This window comes from Mchenga conophoros, linkage group LG2 (assembly GCF_057382185.1).
Source record: "Mchenga conophoros isolate Kocher_MC1m ecotype Shallow Benthic linkage group LG2, M_conophoros_male_GT1.1, whole genome shotgun sequence".
Lineage (NCBI taxonomy): Eukaryota > Metazoa > Chordata > Actinopteri > Cichliformes > Cichlidae > Mchenga > Mchenga conophoros.
In genome coordinates, this window is record NC_140527.1 from 34,839,019 (window position 1) to 34,859,821 (window position 20,803).

Consider the following 20,803-nt stretch of genomic DNA (forward strand, 5'->3'; position numbering starts at 1 on the left):
ACTCAGAAAATTAACATTTAGAGCTAACAAGATTATTATTTTTAAACAAACAGTCAAACTAACTAGAAAAGAAACAAAAACCAACCACAACGACATACAGAGGGAATCGTTCCTTCCTCATACCTGTAGTTACTTTGTTTTTTACTTGCTAAGCTGCCTACTGATTTATAATCACATTTGTATTCACTGGGCTCTTTTATTTTAATTCTCCTGTTTATTCTATTTATGGATTTTTCTAGCTATTAACCCATAGCCCATTTGGGCTTTAAAATATGGACTACTGGACCCTTTATGTTATAATTTTCAGTTAAAAACAAATATTGAACTTTTAAAAAATTCGATTTGTACAGTTCAGGCATCAAAAGTGTTTCAGTCGTGGATCCTTGGTGCATCTCACCAATACCCGAAGTAGACAATTTAATAAATGATAGCATACTTCATTACTAAATACTTATTCAGTTTCCGATAAAACGTAATTTATATCAATTTAAGAAAATTTTGAAATCTAACTTTTCAAGAGTCGCACGTTTTCGTCAGTAATTTCTGTATTTATTTTAAAATCTTTGCTCAAATACAATCTTTTATATAATAATTCAAGCTATTACAAAGGCAATAGTGGTAGTATTAGTGTTTTCTCAGAAAAAAAAACAGATGGCATGTAATGGACTGAAAGTCAAGGATAAACGTAGTTTTTAAAAATAAAGGAACCTTTCATTTGTCCTCTTCTGGTAAATTGGGTAACATGGTTGCATTAGTTACAATGACACATTCAATCTAATCAGAAAAGTCAAGAAAAATGCAAAAATGTCAAAGAGAAGTGACCTTTGGTCTACCCATGATGTTCATGCCACTTCCTCTTTGCCATGCCGGCTCACTGTTTTATCTCTTCCCCTTCCAGGCTACATAAGTTCCGGTCACAGGGTGGCACATATGTTGTGGGACATAACTTGCAGTTCATAATTACTGATCTTTAAAATATGTTGATCTTAAAGAAATCAGCAAAATAATTATAAGTGTAAACAAAATATTGAAACAATTATATACGAAAAGTAATTTGGTTATCAAGAAGTTGGGCCAAAAGATAAATGTCCTTTTTTGAGGTGCTGAAATAATATTTTGGAACCACTTTTTCAACAACTGGGTCTGCATTTTGTCTCAGGTGCACACAACAAATGTATGTTTAGTATTTTGTGCATGGACTATTTTCAAATTCATGGCTGGAAAAGAAAATGTCCCATAATTGTAGAATAGCTCTTAAGCTGTTTTGGGGCAAGTGCCTCATGTTTAGGCGTTAGCCCACAGAGCTACATGCCCACCACTCACATGTAGGGGTCCAGTGCGGTACACAGAGGCACTGGTGCACATATTAAAACTGTGAATACACTGGCTGCACAAAATGTTTTATTTGTCCTGTACAAATCTATTCTGAATTTCTTGAATCATAACTTTGACATTATCATTAATACTAAAGACTTATTTTAACCAAGTCAAACTAAACCAAACCAAGCAAACTCACTGAAGCGGAAAACAAACATTAAAAATAAAAATAAAAACGAAACTATAACAACCAATGCACAGCTCAGAAGAAGGGCATCACATATTTTATTTATTAGATTATAAAACCCAAAGATGTTGTAAATACATACAATTTATGAAGAGAATTTCAGTGTAACCGACATGTAAAGTGGTTAAAATGGCAGTGAGTCAATCAAACCTTTCCTGATTGAAGACATTGTGCAAATAAAATAAACTCAAGCAAAGATAATCTTGAAAATAATGGACATTAAAAACCATTAGAAATAAAATTCGAAGTACTTATTATAACGGAGGGGTGAGGTGGGGGCACTCATAAAAAGCCAGGCTATTGCCGGGTTGCCAAGGTAATGTATCTATGAAGCGCCTTGAGGCGACTTTTGTTGTGATTTGGGGCTATATAAATAAAATTGAATTAAATTGAATTGAATTGAATAGAAGTGCTTCCCTGTACTTCTTAAGTACAATCTAAAATCACAGCTACATTATAAATTATTTTTATCTATTGTCTTCAACTATCAAAGCAACAGTGTTGCTGAAAACAACAAAGACTGTCAACTACAGTTTACTTTGAATGTCCTACAGAAACTTTCTTAGAAAGAAAAGATGGTCACTGCTTAGAACAACTGAAAGAGGGTAACACATACTCATATTTTACTGGTAACGATGTGGAAGTGAGTCAATGTGCTGTTCGCTGTACATTAAACGTGAAGATTTCAACAGCGTGTTAGTCACACCTGAACTTGGGAAACCTCTCAGTCGAGAAGCAGCACTCTGTATTGAGCTCGAAGCACTCCTTCCACCCCTGAGAACGATGTTAACATGTTAAAAAATCACTGTGGAATCACTTCATTTTTAATACTTTTGTCTCAGTTCTACACCCTGAAGGCTCTGTTCAGGCTGGATGGGATGCTATGGTGATATATTCAGCTTGTGTACTGGAAGCCTGAAATTATGTGGAACGATACTCCATCAGTTAATTCGATCTATACTGTAATATCACTACAGGGCAGTAAACAGGCTATAGGGCAGTGTTGTCATCCCAGGACGGTTTCTTTGAGGATCTGAACTAATATCCACCGCCTGCGAGGTCCAGGAGTGACCCGGCGGCCTCCTGGGCCTCGGCATCAAGCTGCAGGATCTCCACAGTCTCCAGGTCGAGCTCAGTGTCGTCCGGCAGCACAAGGTACTGGTACTGCTGAGACTCGTAATAGTGCAGCTCGATGTAGCCGCTGTCAGACAGGGGGTCCTTCTCCATGTCTTCGCACACCTCCTCCTGCTGGTATTCCACAGACTCCATGGTGACGAGCTCCTCGTGATCCGGGGTCAGAAGGCACAGCGGGTTTTCGGCTAAAATCGGACTGTCGGCGGTAGACAGGAGGAGGGAGTGAGAAAGAGGATCTGCATGAGAAAGACAACGTTAACATTAATAACCCATCGTCCTGCAGCTTGGCCGAACAACCACTTGCGGGATTCTTTAGCGAGGACGTGGGCCCGTATGGCAAAGAGGCTCGGAAATAAAACGGAGGGGTGGGGTGGGGGCACTCATAAAAAGCCAGGCTATTGCTGGGTTGCCAAGGTAATGGAAGGCAGTTTCCATGAGAACAGAACACAAACACAGGAACAATGATGCATGCTGGGAAAGCTGCAAAGCTACAGACAAGCTGCAGGTGATAAAAGTGTCACACAGGGCTGTTACTCTGCAGATAAAACGACTGAAACAATTTCATACCGGGTCCAGTATGTAGGTCCTGACCTGATATTTCCATCGAATCACACGCAGCAGGCATCTTGTAACTTTCTCCCTCCAACCTGCGCACAACACACATCACAGCAAGAGAGCCATTAAAATGTAAAATTATTTAGAAACACTCCTCCACTAGACGCATATTAGATTTTACTGATGTGGTGGTTAAGGAGAGAAATATACTGTGTTAAAAGAAAAATAGCATGTACGACGACAGCTGTAGATGATATTTCATCTTACTTCTGCAATATATCAGTTAATATGTTTGCCAATTTTTTAAAAAAAGGCAAAAGATAGTGAAGGAATACCCAAATATTTAGTTTAATAAAGTCAGCGTTTTGCATCACCTTCAGTTCCAGTCAGAGGAGACTCCAGTGCAATGATTCATTTACAGGTGCAAAAAGACTGCATCAGCAATGACATGGAGACCAGAGGAGTTGAGAAAGGTTTAACCTGGGACCATTGTCACTCGAAGTCACTGAATGTCATGACTTCTCTGAAAACCACATTGCTGCGAGTCACTTCCTGTGTGGAAGCCCCTTAATGTTTCACCAGCACCGTGTTAAAAACTCATTAGAAAGGCAGCAAATCCTTAAGAGAGGTCGATGCCTGTAAATGTTTGCATATTTTTCTTTTTAAAATTAAAGATCCTTTACACATCAACTACCGTATCATGCAAAAATATTGAGCCACCCTCAAATTGTTATTTTGCTTCCATGTAGCCGAATTTACTTTAATTTTTAAAATTAGTCTTGTCCAATAGTTCTCGCAGCTCTCTGAACGTCTTTCAAAGTTTTTCTTTGGACACTGGCTGCCTTTTCAGTCACTCACACTCCAGGTTTTGTACCTGACCATTTTCAGAAGAATTTTTACGTTGACCTATGAATCATTCAAGCCTTAAAAAGTACCCATATTTCCATGTATGTCTGCACATATTTCAATATATCTCTGTCTGTATTTCCCCATTTTCAGAGTAAAATATAAAGAAAAGAAATGTGACTCATTTCTTGTTGAACACTTTGGATTTTCTGGCCGTTCCTCAGTATGGGGCACTAAAGCTAATTTTTACAAATCCATATTGCAGATACTCACAGTGCAGGCTTGTGTAACAGGTTGCTGTTATTGCTGTGATAACTGTGGGTCTTCCTGAGCACTTCTAGGAGCGCTGGCCGGTACTCTGGACACACACACCACAGTGATCCCTTCCCCACTGACTGCAACAAAGAAACAAATCCATGTAACAGATGTTAGTCTTCAAAAACCCTGCACGAGTCATTTTTGGGAGTTGTAACCAATGTTTTGAATTCAGACCATCTGGATTCAATGAAGAGTTCACTTAGATCAATGAGTTTGGTGCTGCTCTGTTATTTAAGCACTCACCTGGCTCTTGTCCCTCTGAATGCGTCTGAAGCTCTTGCTCAGAGACAGATTGTGTCTGACAGAGTTCCTCCAGCCACCCGTTGCCGTCCTGTAGTAGGGGAAATTGTTCACAATCCATTCGTAGATGTCCTTCACTGGAAGCCTCTTTTGTGGCGAATCTTCTATTGCCATGAAAATCAGACTGCTAAAGGAGTACGGCGGCTTGGACGAAGCAGCGGGAAGAAGCTGGGAAGCCACGGAGGGCTCCTGCTGAGGCAGCAGTGTCATTTTGGTGAGGGGCTGCAGTGGCAGCAGATCCCCTCTTTGATGAAGCCAGTTGAGACAGGTGAGGTCATCTTGGTCAGCTAGGCTTTGTCCTTCGAGGCAATGAGACACTGTAAAGTGTGAAAGAGGGGAGCAGGAGTGAACAGACTCTGCTGTTGCTGGGGAAAATGAGGCTGGGGATGGCGGGAAAGAGATAGGCGAAAGTGGCAGTGAAATGCGACCATTTGAGGAGGTATGCTGGGGTGAGGAGGACAACAGCAGAGGCCCTCTGATAGTGGCGGGAGAGGGGCACGAGAGTGGCAGTGTATGAGAGCTGTTTTCCATCTCACTCTCAGGGCGAAGCTTCCAGGGTCATGCAGCTGAAAGATGAGGTTGAAATGAATCAGAGAGAGGAGAGATGAAGTCATCAAGATACAAATTGCTTCCAGGACAGGCAGGAACAGCAAGGACTGTACCTGTATTTATGAGTTGTTGTTTATTCTTTTCAGGTATAATATACCTGACTTTAACTGCTACCTCTTCATAGATGAAAATAAAAGCCAAACATACTAGATCACCACACACACAAACAAAAATATTGAAAATGCTGGAAAATAAGAGCTCCATAGCAGGTAAATGTTTGCCACCCGTTCCCCTCTGATGAGCATCCACTAAACGTCCAAAGTCCACTCCTACTGCTCCAGTTTAATAAAGGCAAACGAAGTCAGAGAACAAGTGCAGGTCCCAGAGAAAGTTACTGCTCATCGTAATCTACTGACCATGACCAGGATTATTAAACATTTAAAAAAACAAAACAAAACGAAGGCCAATAATACACGTATAGCATGTCTAATCTACTCTTATAAGGCTCCGGAGGTTTCTGTGTGAAGCCACATGGTTCTACAAAGCAGTTCAGTGGGGAAATGGCGGAACAATATAAAGTTTCATTTAGCTATTGTAGAAAGCCGCCTTTCCCCCCTCACAGGTGACCCGCTCGGCGCTGTTAGCTAGTCTTTCAAACGTATAATATAAACTGGTTACTCACCAAATCACCAAAGCAGGGACTATGGTGGGAATTGCCTCCTCTTAAATGTCGATGTCGTTAAAAAAAAAGTTAAAGGTGAAATCCTGATGTTCAGAAGTAGACTTTCATTCGGACACCTTTCACTCCGCTCTCTGTGGCGGTCCGTGGTTTCCATGGACACCATAAGGACGCTGTGCAGGGTGCGCGTATCCGGGCGCGTTCCCACAACATTTGGTCTGACACCAGCCACAGGCGGCAGACAAGGGATATTAAACATACGGTCCTGGGGCTAGAAACGGCTCGCCAAAGTGTTCAGTCCGGCCCACAGGATGGCTTTGAAACACGTGAAAATTACAGAGCAGAAGGACATACATTTTAAACTCCTGACTGTATTTTGCGGCTACAGATGAGTCATATAATAAGAGTCTGAACATCAGGAGCCAAGAGTCTGAAAAGTGGTTGTTTTACAGGTCTCTTACTGACAAAACCATCCCTTATAGCCTACCATACTACACCAATATATAACACATTAAACAGGAAATCCATCCATCCATTCGCTTCCGCTTATCAGGGTCCCAGGGGGCGCTGGAGCCCATCCCAGCTGTCTTAGGGTGAGAGGCGGGGTACACTGGTTCTTTTTTATTATTCATTTGTAGAAATCATTCTAGCTTTATGTTTTATTGACTGGTATTTTTCATTTTTCATAGTTAATAATTACAAACTCAATAAGATTGTAAACACGGGCTGTAAGATTGGATGTTAGCAACTTTGGGAGTCATGAGTACTGAAAAACAGATGAGACATCCTCAGAGATCCATCACAGCCTGTTCATGGTGGATTCACTTTACTACCATTAGCATGGAAGTACACGGTCCAACCTCTGCCAACATCTTGTGGCCAGGGGACTTGTAGTATAACTGTAAAACAAATCCAGGTGAGAGTATATGATGTAGTGTGATATGGGTGTCACTTACACATCGTCGTTTGCTTTTTGGTGATGTTACAGCAGAACTTTCTTGCCATTTATGTCTTTATTGTTGGTAACTGTGAGGTCTCTACTGTTGTGATTACATTTGATAAAAGGCACAAATGGAATTTCCAAAAGGACAAATAAATCTGAATCTAATGCCAACAATTACATTATATTACACTACTTGTCTCCATGTTCTGCACGGGCAGAATAACAGTGCTCTGGAATTTTAACATACTGAGGATATCTCAGGAATTTGTGGTTCAAACAACATTAGTTAGGTTTACTGTTATATAACATGCTAAATCTTGTGTAATTATTCATTTATGCATTAATGTCTTAGCAGCAATTTTCCAAATGCAGGTTTGGATGTTTTGAATCTGCAAATGTCAACCAAACACCCGGTTTAAGGTAAAACTAACTGCTGTACGGTTCAATTAGCACTAAATGGAAAGAGAAGGCAATTTCCTTCAGCTGCTCACTTCTTTACTGAGTGGACGCCACCGCAGCTGATACAAAATACTTGAGTACAATTCAAGTAACACCATTATAGTCAAGTGCATAATTGAGTTAATGAAGGTTAATTTAACCTCTAGTAAAATTAATGAATTCTAAATGTAGGCTATTACACCTTACATTGCCATTTATACTGTTATGACCTGAAGCAAAAAGCAAAAAGAAGCAGTCTGAATTCAGTACACAAAGCTAAATATATTTATTTTTTCTAGAAAAATCCAAACATTGTCGTGCTTTGTCAAATGTAGATAAATAAAATAGAGGATTCAGAAGAAAGGGAGATAATGCAGCAGCATTACCGTTGAAACAAAATATGTTACTGGAATCATGTGTGCAACGTCAATACTGAAAAGCATGTTGCGAGCCTTCATACAAAAGTAGATCTGAACCATATCGGTTCTGATCAAGCAAATCTCTCAGTGAAAGCCCTTTTGTTCAAGGTTAGGTGGCAAAAAATAAGCGTCTGTCAGAGTTCTGTACAGTTACGGTGGATGAGACAATTTCCGTTTCACACTTTCTTGTTAAATCAACAACAAGCTCAGTGCACGCTGCACTCAACACCATCTATGTATGCTTTGAGTTTAATGACAAAAGAGCGTATAAAGGCAGGTATACAAACACTCACAACCACATTTTTTTTGGGGTCCACTACTCCTGGACTATAGGCTATTGAACACCTCACAGTCACCTGACCAAGTGAGAGGTTAACCAGTAAATAATGATTGGTTGAAAGAGCGCAGATGCAACAGTGATATAAAGACGGAGCTGAGGTTTGGCATTCGATCCCATTCCCATAGAGTCCGAGGACAGCGAGGGGAGAATCTTCATTTTCAGAGAGCGAACCTGTGGAAGAAGGAAAATCTTTAGAAGTACATAGATTGAAAGCAGATTCAGTCTGTGTCTAACAGCACGTCAAAGACAATACTTACCAATGTGTGATAGCAGCTTTAACCTTTATGCAAACTGATAGTATCTTTAATGAGTTTCTGCTGACTAATTCTCTGCATCAGCTGTTCCCATACTTTAAGTCTTTGCTACTACTATTACTCATTCAACTTTTGACATGAGTAGGGAATGACATGCAGCAAAAGGTCCCGGATTAGACTTGAAGGCGGCCTGCTGTATTGAGCCTTGCAGCATGCAGTCACCTGCTCAACTCAATAAGGCTAAACTGGCACCAGCTATTATTAATTCAAATATCAATACAGACCCAGAGCTTTACAATCAGTGTGCCACTAAAGTAAACACCCCATCACATGATAAACTGGAAAAACAACAAATATCTGAAAAATGTATGGATGTGTACGCATTCTGCATGAATGTAAATGTTGGTTACTAATCTGCTTTTTCTTGCCTTTTTTGGGTATTGTTTCTTTTTTTCCATTAATTGTAGTTTTAGTGAGTTAAATGATAAAAACATAACTTTGAAAATATTTTTTAAAAGGGGCATGATTCGTTACCATTTATCATTCTCTTTTTAAAAGTGTGAGAAAAAGAAGCTACTCCTTCTACATAGCTGGTTTCTTATTCACAGCGGTCACCATAGCGGGTAAGCACTGCATGTTTAATTTGGCAGTTTTTATGCCGGATGCCCTTCCTGATGCAACCCAATGGGATTTTTGTCTCCTCCTGGGATTGAACCGGGGCTCTTCTGCTTGTTAGGCAGTCCGCCTGGAATTTTATTCAGCCCACTGCACGGCTTTGCAAAAAGAGAAAACGGCAGGGGAGCGCACAAAATTTGAACTTTGTACTGTCTTTTGTGCCTAAGTATCGGTGAAGTAAGAGACAATTAAATAACACAGGAAAAAGGAACAAGAAATAAAATAAGGGCATTTTTTTTCTTTAAAAAAAAAAAAAGATTATCAGACAATAGATGTAGCAGTGTGACTCACTTTACAGTCTGGGCCAGGAAATCAATTAAACACAACTCATTTAGACTGACGAAATGTAAATACTCCAGTGCATCAAACTTATAAACTTTAGATTTGAAGAATGCCGTCAATACAGACTGAAAATACTCACAATGAAGAACATGAGCGCAAAGGAGGACCAGGCAAGCGCCACAAAATAGCCATCACTGCCAAACAGCAAGCCACACAACACTGTGAAGATCATCCTGGACGAAGACATAAACAGACACATTCCCTCAGTAAATTCAGCATGATTTATTTAAAAACAATACATGACTGGAAGAAGCTTTCGCAAATAATTTCTAAATAATAAAGAATCATTTTGCAAATATATGTGCATCTGTGATTTATTTACCCAACATATTTGTATCCACTGTAGGCGATGAGATCAAAGGTGGAGAGGTCGGTGTGTACTGTCAGCAGATATAAACTCAGCAACATCACCAAGACCTCGATGATGACCCACACGAGGGCAGTGCTGGCACACAGGCCGAGGACCTCTGGACTGAACCTGCACACAAAGTCAACATTTGGCTTATCTCACATACACCGATTCTCTGTGAGTCATAAAACAAATGAGTGGAAGAAAGATTAGTCACCTTTTTTGAATGCCAAGAGCCATTCCAGCAAGTAAAATGTAGGTGATAAAAGCCATCGCTAAAAGATTTGAATAACAAAAAAACAAACACTTAATATGTTACACAAACATCCCAAAACATTATGCCTGGAATGATTTTGTGTGTACATGAAACTGACTTGGTATGTAAAGGTCTGATGCATTCACATCCTGTCTTGGAGTCAGTGGAGTGTCGCGATGATAACGAACTTCCCAATCCTGCCAAGAAACACAAATACAAAACACAAATACGACATGAATCACCCCCAGAGAAGAAAAAAAATTTAGGTCCAAGTCAGCTTGTTTTAATTACAAGGAAAGCAGAGCACTGCAGCTTTTTAAAATTGACAATCGAGCAGTAGTAGGCCAGTTTTAGCTCAGCATTTGCAGCAGCAGGATGATGTCCAAAGTGAACTTTAATCCACTGTTAACCACAGACATTAAAAAGTAGAGACAATACACTCAAAGACTCCTGAATGGAAATTTTTATGGGAATGCCTTAACCTCAAAAGCCAAATCTTTTGGTTTATAACAGCCAAATTGAGACACCTTTGTGTTGTTGCAGTGAAACACCTCCCCAAAAGGTTCTAACTGTGCAAGAGACTTCTATTCTTTATCATAGTAAAGACTTCTAATCTACTGATTTATGCACATGAATAGCGTTTTCCCACCCTTGCATTTGTGCTCTTAAATACCTTTTTCATCTGTCCAGTTTCACATGTACTGACTCCTGCCCATATTTGCATTGGATGGACTGATGGAGTGCATCATTTTGCCTCTCTAAACAAAAAGTTCATTTCCAGCAATAGACATGATGGCATTTTATGTTTCCTTAGGATTATTTTTAGCACATTCTTAATTCAAAATGACGATTTATGTTTAGGATTATAAACGATTCAATTAGGTTTGTTCATGGACAACAACTTGGTTAGGTTCATAAAAAGCTCTGGGTTCAAATACAGTGGTTGCCATATCTTTTAAAACTTTTTGTGGTTGTCAGGGTGACACATAAAAGCTGATATACGTATTGAAGACACAAGCTTCTTACCAAAATATAGCAATTTCAATTCATGTTGACCATTGTGAAAAACAAACAGATGTGTGTCTGTGAACACAAACAAATGGAATTGCCAGTCTGTGTACATATGTTTTTAGAGGGTACTCTATATGGAATAACCTGAAAATGAGCTACAGTTCTTGTGTCTCGGGTGTTGGATGTTTGTGAGACTCAAAGCAGTGGTGTCCCATTTTGTCCCTATTGTTGATTTTGAGCAGCTTATAATCACTACATAGCAGTTAACTGTAAATACAATGTGATCCTGGTCTTTTAAGGAACATCTGCATCCTGCATAGGCTGCATATTATCAAGGCACATATTGTTTGGAGTGGTGTCACATTTACAATCTGAGTAAGTTACACTGTGCAGGAACTGAATGAGCTCAGTGTGTCTTTATACCCAAACAAGTAGTCAGAGCATAATAATGTTCAAAAATGAAGCTGCAGAAGTGATAAAGTGTCTGATGTGTGTTTCAAAACATATCAGAGAAAATTATCATGCAGTCTTAAGTTTGATAAATGTCATGTAGTCTCCCTTATGTTGACTCTGAGAAGGCTCAGAGCTTACCTGATGTGTATAAGGGAACATGAGGATCATAAGTTTCTTCAGTACATATCTGGTGTCGACAGCAAAGAAGTATTTCAGCTTGTTCACAGACATGAATCTGCTGATCTGAAAGCCAGAGGAAATGCAAATATTAACAAAAACAGACATGAAAGGCTGCCAAAACTAATAAATACAGTGGAGTCATAATCATTTTTACAAGAGGTTGTTCCTTTTCTCAGCATTATGCATCATTCTGGCATGTTGTGCATGAAAGCTGCCAAACCAGTAAAACAACATCTTCATTATTGATATGCTGCATGTTTTTAAATTGCTCTTTCCCCCCAAATTGTTAAGACAATCATCAACTCTTATTTAATATTAAAAAGCAGAGCAGAAAATAGTGTAGTTGATGGAAAACATGTCATTTAAAATGGCAACCCCAACACATTACAGTTTCAACCGTGAAATGGCTTTGGATATGACTAACACCAGAATGTTTCAGAGTACAGGAGAGTAGCTGGAAAGCAGGACACATTACCCCTGTGTCAACAAAAATAACTCATCTCTGTGCTCGTGTGGGTTGGTGGGAAATACATTATGAACTTATGAACAACAGCAGGGACACTTTAGGGAACAAATAAACAAAACAGAACAAAAATAACCATCTACACAGGAGAGTGCATTGGTTCTGTCCCTGCTGAAAACAAAAGTGCTGTATTTAAGATACTCTAGTCCTACTTAGAACCAATATCCTAAAAGATCCCAGACGTTGGGAGGTTACTGTGTTATAGATGCCAAAACACTGAACACAACCTATACCAGAAGAGCTTAAATAAAGTACAGTAATTGAATAAAATTAAATAAAATATGGCAAAACAAATAACTCAGCAGAGGTACAAAAGACAGAAGATCAAATTAATAAATAGCAAAAAAATAAAAACTACAGAGAAAAATGTGTGGCAGCTTTAAAGCTGGACCATTTACCAGTCCAGATCTTGATCTTAATTACGAGTCCCTTGGTTAGCACCCTATCTTCCATTCAGTCACATTTGGTGCTACGTATCAAGTCTCAAACGGCCCCAAATAGGAGACTCACCTCTTTGTTTACCATATCCTTCCCCTGGTTGGCTAAGGAGGAGCCGTACATCATCGCAGCATTGGCCATAGGGTCAGCAAAGAGGTTGTTCATCCCACCACCTCCTTGCATGTCATTTGAGGGTCCTCCCATATTGTACCCAGAAGTGTAATACCCCTGACTGTTCATTGCAGGAGCTGCTGAGCTAGTGTCTTCAAACAGGACGGAGTCACCTGCGGTGGGGGCTGCACGAGCTCTCGGCTTAGCTGTGGAAAAATGGACACAGGAGGGTAAACGGAGAGTATGACAACATTAATATTTAACTGACTGAAACATTCAGGCATGCCACTTATTAACCACTGACAGTGAAATCCACTATAATATGTTAATGAGATCACAATTTAGTACTTCTCAAAGCAAGAGAGGCATTTTAGTGGAGGGCAAGATAACACGTGATTAAATAATAAGAAAAGATATCTTTTCCTCATTTAAAAAAAGAGGATTGTTTTACAACAGCCAAAACATTAAAACACAACCTATAAGAAAATAGCTTAAAATAAGAAGGGCTTAATAAAATAAAAAGTGGCAAAAAACAGCCCAATAAGATAAAAATTAGAGTCAAATTTAATAGAAAGAATGGAAATGAAATACAGTAAAAGAGTATCTAAATATAACAAGGAGCTTAATAAGCGAAAATCTATAAAAAAAAAATACAAGTGCCTGTTTAAAATATTAATATTAATTTCCCAGTGACCCTCAAAGTCCTCCAATATTTACACCTAGTTAGTAGTAAAGTACACAAGAGGAATTGGGAACATCTTTTCCCTAAGCAACATTAAAGAACAAGCCAAAAGCACTTCTGGGCATGACACCTTTAGTTGTTTTTTTATTTTTTGCTTTGTGTTAAACTCCACTAGTATCCAACCTAGATCCACAACCTCATTAGACATTTTCACACAATCCAAAAAATGTCCTTTCTGTATATTGTTAAGATCCTCTGCTCTTTTTCAGAAGGAAGTGTTTTTCTAAGTAGTAATTAACTTCCCACAACAAATGACGCACTTAGGCTGAGGCCCATTGACATGCCTGAAGCCTGACAGGTAGAGACAGGTAAGTCTTTCAGTAATTTTCAATGTCTTGAGTTGGTTTTGTGTGGTTATGCCCACACAACAAATTGATCCTTTTTGCTTTACCCAACATTTGACGTACACTAATAAACATAAATGTCCTTCATTACTTTTTCTGCAGCTCCAGTAATAATGATTTGTTGATGCAAATCTCCTGAGATACAGCAGGATTGCTTCAAGTCCCACCAGTGTTCCTCATCATTTTTCAATAGAAAATCCCACCTACAGCAATTTCCTGTTTTGGGTTTAATTTGCCTTGCATGATACTCTTACGTCAAAGCAATTATACCAGCCATTTTGTTAGGTACATCTGTTCAACTGCTCGTTAACTAAAATATTTAATCAGTTTATCAAGTAGCAGAAACTAAGAACATTTAGGCAGGTACACATGGTCAAGAAAACCTGTTAAAGTTCAAATTAGCAGAAGAATGAGGAAGAAGGGGGATTTAAGTGACTTTGACCATGTCATGGCTGTTTGTGTCAGTTGGGCTCATCTGGCTATTTCAGAAGCTGCTTATGTCTAGGGTTGACAAAGAATGGTCTGAAAAAAGGGTAAATATCCAGTTAGCAGCAATTGTCTGGGTGAAATTGCTTTGTTGATGTCAGACATGACTGGCCGAATGGCTTCATGCTGAAAGGAAGGCAACAGTAACTCAAAACACCACTTACCAAGATAAACAACCCTCCATCTATAGGTGCACAATAAGATGTGCTATTCTCATGGTAGTATCTGAATATAGTGTAAATAAAATGAACCATGGCTCCATCCTATATTGTATTAATGGTTCATGCTGGTGGTGATGATATTTTCTGAGTACACTTTGGGCTCCTTGGTGCCAACTCAACATTGTTTAAAGTAAGCATTGTTCCTGACCATAGCCATCTTTTTACAAACAGAGTGTCCTGGACGTGCACTCAACAAATCTGCACTAACTGTGTGGTGATATCATATCAACATGGAGAAAACTCTGTGAGGACCATTTCCAGCACCTTGTTTAATCTGTGCCACGCAGAATTGAGCCAGTTCAGCCAGCAAACTGCACTAGCAAAGCAGACCTAAAAAAACAGTGGCTGGTGAGTGTATACGGTAATCGTATGTAGCACTATGCGATCATATAACAGTTATAACCTACATCAAGACACGTAAGTGTACCAAATAAACTGGCATGTTTGATTACGTGACAGCAACCAGCTGAGTTTGGTGAACCCTGTGTGACCAGAAAAAAACAGGAAGTGAGGATATTTGAGAAAATTTTGCAAATACAACAATACATGGTGATTCACTTACTTTCTCGGTACCCATGATGTGGCAAGTCCATTGTAACACTCGCTGACGTTAGCTTGAAATAAAGACAATGACACGTTAGCAACAGTTCTGCTTACTTAGCATTAAATCTCTGTGCATTACGCTAACGTTAATGCTGACATTGGGTTAACACCCTAAATGTTACAAGGGACTAGCGTTTCTCTAACACCTGCTAGGTACGCTGCTAACACATACTTACTGTTGCTTCCACTTAATGTTAACCAGCTGCTACCTAGCCAAACTAGCTAAGTTAACATCATCCTCTTTTTAGCTCAAACTAGGCAGAACAAGGGAGCCGATATAAGAAGCTCTAGCAGTAGCGTTAAACATGTCCAAATAGTCTGTCTGGTCTGGGGAAAAATATATTGTTTCAATTTTTAAAGAAAATTGTGAGGATAAGAGCACTTACCTACACAGCTAACGTTGGTAGCTAGCTACGTGGCTATCAGAGACTGTAGATCCCACCCATCCACTGCGGTTGGTGGACCTCAGTGTGCCTGCGTGGCAGAAACGGTGTAAGTACAAGGCAGAGTACACAACACAGCACACAGTTCATAATAGGAGTAGTTGAGTGTTTCTTTTCCTTATGTTGAGTTACTTTCAGGAAGCAACAACTTAAAAATCGGAATAATGCAAAATAGCTAGCAAACGGAACGTGCAGTGGAGTAAAAAGTACAATACTGTGCAGAAGTCTTGAGCCATCCGTCCTTACACACACACACACACAGTGTTGTTCAAGTTACTTGAAAAAAGTAAATAGTTACTAATTACCGATTGCTTCTCCAAAAAGTAATCCCGTTACTGATTACTAATTTTCAAAGGTAATTAGTTTCTTAGTTACTTTTTAAAAACATGATACACAAGCAGTAGACCTTTCAGCCCAATTCTATTTTTATGCATAATCCATCATATAAAATTGAATCAAATGGAAAGCCTCTTTTTGTTTTATTAGTTTTAACCTTTTAATTTTGAACACATTAAGCAAAAAATAGATTATATGCAACTGTCTTTGTCTTGAAAATTTTTTTTAACATTTAAACCTATTTTCTGCATGTTTTGTGTTTACACTCGCTCTTTCAAATAGATGCAAGCAAAACACAGCAAAATAAATAAATACAATCATAGATGCAGCGGCACTAAGTCCTGTCGCTCTTAAATCTATTTTGACCCCTTTAACTTTTTATGGAATCAAACTCAAAGTAATGTAAGTATGTCCACACTTTAACCGCTGCATGGTCGTACTCTCTCCCGCACTCCATATCATCTATTGTTTATCTACACACGTCTGTTGCTACCACTGACGTTGCACGCGCTTACGTCATTGTCACGAGGCCCTCTCATCGCGACGGTTTAGTAAGGCAGTAACGCAGCGTGCTTACGGGAAAGTAACAGTAATCTAATGACTTTTTTTTGCAATAGTAATCCCTTACATTACTCGTTACGTGAAAAAAGTAATTGGATTACGTGTTACTGCCCAACTCTGATCTTGAGTCCAGAACCGCTGAACTAAATCTATGAAAATATATTCCAAATATATCACAGTTTGGCAGGCGTAAAACAATTTTTTGCACCAGCAAAGTGATTCCCAAAAAACTATTAGCTGAAAATGTGTCATATCTCTGCATGGTGTGCAGTGCCGTCCTTAAAATAATCTGAGGAAACTGGAGTGGAGGACAAAAGAAGAAGCTAAATAAATAAATAAATAAATATCTAGAGTAGATGAACAGTATCCAAAAGTAATGTCTTTGAGAAATAGAAAATAAAATCCAGCGAAGACCTGATACAGGACCTGAGAGATACATTTTCAGTTGAGTCATCACCAAAGCAAATGGTCTCAGTCAAAGGGTGGCTGTTAGGAGGAAATGAAACAGAGAGAAAAAGCTGAAATATGCCTAATTATACAAGAACTGGACTGAAAATTGGTACGAGCATTTCCTATGGAGTTCTGGATCCAAATCAGAACTCAGCATTATTGAAGCCGTTTGGGATCATCTTGACAGAGAAAAGAACAAAAGTCAACCGATATCTAAAGTAGAGCTTTGAATTTCCTTCAAGAAGCTGCGTTGAAGAATATAGGTTGTCATACAAAATATTGACTTTCAAGCTCATTAGATTTGTACAAACTCTATTTTTGCCTTTTATTCTGTAATTCCATCTATGTTTTTGGTGTTGAAAATAAATCGCTGCACCTATTTTATACTTTCCTAACAAAATATGATAAAATAAGGGGTGACTTAAGACCTTTGCATGATTAAATGGAAATGCAAAGAAAACCACACTCAAAACTACACATGCTGGTACAGGATGAACGAAAGAGACTGGGTAACTAAGGGAGAAACTGTATCACCCACTTTCTATTTGCATTTAATCTCATCACTTTTCCTCTGAAAGCCAAATAAAATTTTTCCATCAAAATATGTGATACTAATGACTTAATGGATTGCCAGCCACCTACACATTTGTATTCATTTGAAGATGTATTCACTTTTGTCCTGCTATCTGTTGAAATAGTGTAATAAACACAATTCAGCATAAATAAACCAAGTAAAGGGTTAACCTAATTCATCAGGGTTTATTAGGCCAGGTATTTTTATGTGTTTAGAAAATGTTGGTTGTATTTGTTTCATCTACGCTTCAGTAAGAGATATGCAAAATAGGTAAAACTATCAAATCCCAATTCATGGAGATATTAAATGCAAATAGCCTGAAATATTTTTTTAAATAAATAAATAAACACTAGCCTATATAATGTGTTTAATGTACCCCAGAGCTGCCTTTCCAAGACATATTTGTTATTAACAATTATTTCAATTCAGAATGTTACCAAGCCTGGTATATTCACTGAAGAAGCCACTGACTACTATGACTAAAATGTATGTACAGGTATTTGTTATACTTCATTTCTGATGTGTCAGATGTGGTTGTTTGGTTGTTGGGAATTTTTGGAGCAGTTTCAATAGCATCACTGCTATAAACTGAGTCATTGCTTCATGGCTATTAGTTACTCACTTATTAAGATGATCTCATTAAATGCAAGCCAAACATTTGTTGGGGTTTTTCAAATTGCACTTGGGCTGATATTAAGAAAACTGTGATTCATTGTATTTTAGATTCTTCAAAGTTATTTGTTTTTAACTTTTAGTCTAACAGCTGCTGCTAACAAAATATGTGCGTTACTTTTTCTGTTAGCCTTGCTCCTTTTTTACAACCCACTTTGATCCTAAGTGGGCTGCATCACTAAAACTATCACTTAATAACCTCTTTTCTTTTTCAAAAATAACTCCAAATCATTCATCATCGAGAGGTTTGAACATGAATTATTTGAACCATTTGCTTAAGGACAAAATACAATGTAAAGTCCCAAATTTTAAGCCTTCCTCATCTGCAGTTTTCTCATTTTCTAAAAACACTAAGTGGCCTACTTTAGATCCCTTGGCAGGCCAGAGGTTTGATACTCTTCACCCAAAACTAGGCGCATCAAACTACTTAGTTCCTGGGCAGCATGTAGCCTAATTTGATCCTAAATGGGTTTGATCTCCTAATTGGCTTAAAAAAAAAACCAAATAAACTCCAAATTGTTTGTCTTACTTTTTGTGCAAAAAGGTTTAAGTGTATCATGAATTTCTAATAAACTGTTGAGTCATAGAAAATGGAAAATGAACAGAATGAAATGTCTTCATCTAATCTCAGTTACATGACAGGAACTCTTCTGTCATGTAATCCATTCCTAAGGACATAAAAACAAAAGTACAAAAGCCCTCCTTCTGTTCCAGGGCAGCATAACCGGGTTAAGGAGTTAGATATTTTTCCACTTGGATCAGCTGCACCAACATACTTTTATTTTCACTAACAGATTTTTTTTTTTGCCAGTAGTCCTTAATCTTTTAATAGTTAATTATATTTGCTACATAGCCATCCATTTCATACCGCTTATCAGCTTTCTTACCACTTACTTTGTACTTTAAATATTAATCTTTTGATTTTCTATTTAAAATTTCAGGCTTACAACACAGAAAAAAAGAATATTCCTAACTATTTTCACAGCAAGAAATTTGCATTAGTGTTATATTTATATCCACTCACATCTTTATTTGAGACCTGAGACAGTGGCTGGCACTGTCAATACTGTCCTGGCACACGCATGGCATGATTACGGTAAGATAATCTGCTTCATACTGCGTGATCATAAATTAAATGGGTGTGAAATGCAACATCTTTTAAATCAAATAAATTGAAGTTGCATGACAGTAGCGTTATACTTTGTGAAGCACGTATGTGGGATGTGTGTGTGGGATGTGTGTGTGGGTGGGTGGGTGTGGATATTGTTTTTTTTCAGGATGAGTAAATTGAAATGGAATCTACACTTCCCCCCTCTCCCCTCTTGCCCCTAACTTTTAGAGGGGAAAAGTTGAGTAAAACTGAAACCAACAGGTTTCACTCACACTAAGAATAAAAAATGTTACATTAAAGCACTACTTCCATTCTTTACACTGATGTTTATCTATTTCATAAATAAACCAGACTTGTCTTGATAAAATAACAAAAAACAAACAAACAAAACAAACAACTTCCAGCTGATGAATGAAGGTGTAATCAGCCAGAAAAAAGAAGTTCAGACAAGTTGTGGCATGTCCCAGCAGAGTTACTGCAGGTGTGTCATCACTGCATTCCTGAAGCTTTAGTCATGTGATGCTCACCTTTATCCTACTGTCCCATATGACACCATAAACAGTGATTTCTGTCTTTATTATTACAGGGTGTAGTTTCAAAAATCTGAAACATTACGCTCATTGAAATGTGTCATTGAGCAACAGGTATTGAATCTGTAAAATGTCTGGCTGTTTCAGCTTTTGTTCACAGACTGTTGGTAAAATGAAATTTGAATCCAAACTTCAATGTTCAGTGTCTTTCTCTCACTCTTTTCTCTTGGCCACAGAAACACACGCATACTTTTTCTTTTTTCTCCCCAAAACACACCTTTTCAAGTAGACAGCTATCTGTCTTTGTAATTAACCTCGAAAAATACTGATCCTGGAGCAAGCACTGGTAATATGAGAAACTGATGCAACAGTCAGCAGCCGGGAACTCTGTCCCCAGGGACTGCAAGGTCAGCAGCTGCTGGGACATGCTACGTTTACCAGCTCTACACCATGTATTTCTTTTTAAAATCTTTACTAGCTAGAGATAGACATAGACTTTATTTGATCGCACACTGGAGAAGTTCATTTGTGACAGCAGTACAAGGGCCAGGAAGAAAAAGTAAATTAATTGAAAGTGAATTATTTTTTTTCAAATTTGTGCATAAAATGGGGGCTGTAACAGTCTGCTGCTAAAGGAGCTGCTCAGGGCATCCACAGTGCCATGCGATGCAGGGGGAGGGTAACTTGGCTAACGTCCTCCTCTTACTCACCTCCTCTAAGGCATCTAGGAGACTGTCCAGACCCTCTATGCCAGTCTGTTAAGCTGTTTCCTACTATATTATCCTTTTAAGTAAAAAAACAGAAGTTCAAATGTGTGGTGAAGTAAGTAAGCAAGCAGTTTTTTGCCGTTTGACTGACTCATATCCACAAGCATGCATGCACACTGATGTGGTTAGAAAAGTGAGAGTGGCAGCCAAAAAAGTGCCGCCAACTAACCCCATAGGATACATGACACATTTCAAATATATTTATATATAAGATATAAAAATGTGTTTCACTTATCAGAAAATTTATAGCTTACAGTTGTGTGTTATTAAGATGACAGCAGTAGGG

At 38.5% G+C, this 20,803-nt stretch overlaps 2 protein-coding genes across 4 annotated transcripts; both read right to left on the minus strand.

Moving 5' to 3' along the window:
- Window positions 1-1,582: 1,582 nt before the first annotated feature.
- Window positions 1,583-6,087, minus strand: LOC146582474 (uncharacterized). 2 transcript variants are annotated; one of them, XM_085248410.1, is made up of 5 exons: window positions 5,949-6,087; window positions 4,661-5,283; window positions 4,373-4,494; window positions 3,290-3,345; window positions 1,583-2,934 (listed from the first exon to the last, which is right to left on the minus strand). In XM_085248410.1, the coding sequence occupies exons 2-5, from the start codon at window positions 5,246-5,248 to the stop codon at window positions 2,603-2,605; spliced, it is 1,098 nt and encodes a 365-aa protein (XP_085104536.1). In that variant the 5' UTR covers window positions 5,249-5,283; window positions 5,949-6,087; the 3' UTR covers window positions 1,583-2,602. The 2 variants fall into 2 exon arrangements, with proteins under 2 accessions (XP_085104536.1, XP_085104527.1); XM_085248401.1 differs by having other exon boundaries at window positions 3,266-3,345.
- A 1,501-nt stretch (window positions 6,088-7,588) lies between these two features.
- On the minus strand, window positions 7,589-15,674 carry yif1a (Yip1 interacting factor homolog A (S. cerevisiae)). Of its 2 annotated transcripts, none has more exons than XM_085297641.1 (9): window positions 15,464-15,674; window positions 15,033-15,084; window positions 12,639-12,883; window positions 11,564-11,668; window positions 10,080-10,158; window positions 9,923-9,980; window positions 9,679-9,834; window positions 9,436-9,529; window positions 7,589-8,256 (listed from the first exon to the last, which is right to left on the minus strand). In XM_085297641.1, the coding sequence occupies exons 2-9, from the start codon at window positions 15,061-15,063 to the stop codon at window positions 8,098-8,100; spliced, it is 927 nt and encodes a 308-aa protein (XP_085153767.1). In that variant the 5' UTR covers window positions 15,064-15,084; window positions 15,464-15,674; the 3' UTR covers window positions 7,589-8,097. The 2 variants fall into 2 exon arrangements, with proteins under 2 accessions (XP_085153767.1, XP_085153760.1); XM_085297634.1 differs by having other exon boundaries at window positions 15,460-15,673.
- Window positions 15,675-20,803: the final 5,129 nt, after the last annotated feature.

Bases quoted from the DNA above. Each gene is read 5' to 3' on its own strand.
- yif1a (XM_085297641.1), bottom strand. From the start codon at position 15,063: ATGGACTTGCCACATCATGGGTACCGAGAAA. The intron at 11,669-12,638 runs GTGAGTCTCCTA...TCTGGCTTTCAG, and splicing joins AGGATATGGTAAACAAAGAG to ATCAGCAGATTCATGTCTGT. The intron at 9,530-9,678 runs GTAAATAAATCA...GTCTTCGTCCAG, and splicing joins AGTGGATACAAATATGTTGG to GATGATCTTCACAGTGTTGT.
- LOC146582474 (XM_085248401.1), bottom strand. From the start codon at position 5,248: ATGGAAAACAGCTCTCATACACTGCCACTCTCGTGCCCCTCTCCCGCC. The intron at 3,346-4,372 runs GTGAGTATCTGC...TGTTGTGCGCAG, and splicing joins CTGTTACACAAGCCTGCACT to GTTGGAGGGAGAAAGTTACA. The intron at 2,935-3,265 runs GTATGAAATTGT...TTTCTCATGCAG, and splicing joins GGACCTACATACTGGACCCG to ATCCTCTTTCTCACTCCCTC.